This window comes from Tupaia chinensis, unplaced genomic scaffold (genome assembly GCF_000334495.1).
Source record: "Tupaia chinensis unplaced genomic scaffold, TupChi_1.0 Scaffold000355_1, whole genome shotgun sequence".
In the NCBI taxonomy this organism is placed as follows: Eukaryota; Metazoa; Chordata; class Mammalia; order Scandentia; family Tupaiidae; genus Tupaia; species Tupaia belangeri.
The window spans coordinates 1,120,329-1,121,478 of record NW_006159850.1 but is presented as its reverse complement, the minus strand read 5'-3'; the positions used below and the strand labels follow the sequence as shown (position 1 = coordinate 1,121,478).

General features: G+C 66.5%; 1 protein-coding gene across 1 annotated transcript in view; it reads left to right on the top strand.

Annotated features, from left to right (window-relative positions):
- The window catches only part of ZNF469 (zinc finger protein 469), a 15,563-nt gene that overhangs the window by 7,095 nt on the left and 7,318 nt on the right, over positions 1–1,150 (top strand). Inside the window, exon 5 of the mRNA XM_027773442.1 lies at positions 16–1,128. Within this exon, the coding sequence (XP_027629243.1) occupies positions 16–1,128 (1,113 nt within the window). The remainder of the gene's footprint in view (positions 1–15; positions 1,129–1,150) is intronic.

Genomic DNA, 1,150 nt, shown 5'->3' with positions numbered 1-1,150 from the left:
CCCCTGAGCCCCAAGTCTCGCTCTGGAAGAATGCAAGTCTCGACCGCATCCCCAGTCCTGCCTGCGGAGACTCTGTGGGGGCTCCAGCTGCCAAAAGGAGGCACCAGCCCCAGAGCAGTGCCCCCAGCGAATTGTTCATTGGACCCAAAGACCTGGCTGGCTGTTTCCCTGGAGACCTGGACCCCAAATCCCTAGCTACAGTCACAGGGCCAGCCAGCAACACCTGCCTTTGCCATCATGGTGTGGACATGGAGCCCCTCAAGCCAAGACCGCCCAAGAACCCACCCTACATGGCGGGGATGGCCCACGGTCAAGCCCAGTCACCGCTGACCTTGGAGCCCACGTGCCTCTTCTCGGGGCTGGCCCTGGACGGGTCTGGCCCGCCACTCTACAGCAGCCTGTGTGCAAACAGGGACCCCCATGCACCCATGGCATGTGCGGGCCCTCCTCTGAGGACGGTCCCCTTACAGCCTCCGGGCCCCTCATTCTTGCTGCTGGACGAAGGGTCCCCAGCACTGCCTGGCCACTTTCTTGAGCTCTCAGAGGACAAGGCACTTGGGAAGAAGCACCCCTGTGCAGGGACAGCGGCCCCCAGCCCTCCCCCCGGGCCAGGGAAGGGAAGCGAATACAGTGTCTCTCTTCGGAGCAATCTGTCCGAGGACGAGCTAGAGATCCGAAGGCTGGTCACGGAGCTGGAGAGGGAGCTACGGAGGGGCAGAGGTGCGCCCGGGGCCCCTGGGGACCCGGGAGAGGCCCAGCGTGCTGGCAGGGTAGGCTCCCCGCTGCCTGCCCACCGGGCTGCCTCAGGCCCCGGGGACGCGTTCCCTGCAGAGGCCCTACAAGGGCTTCAGGACCCTAACCCACACGAGCTGCATGCAGAGAGAACCGTGGCCACGGCACCCCGGAGCCCACGGGGGGAGAGGCCCCGGCCCACCCCAGCCCACCATGGAGGGGCAACCCTGGCCCCTGGCACCCACGCCACCCCCACAGGGACCAGCCTCGGTTTCCAGCCGGCGCACAAAGCCAGGTTCCCCGAGATGGGACTCCCCAAGGCGGAACAAGACTGTGAGGTATCCCCGGCTGTGTGTTCACCGGACCCCAACGAGCGGCAGGAGCCCCTGCTGGGTGGTGGGGGGTTTGCGAAAGGCGG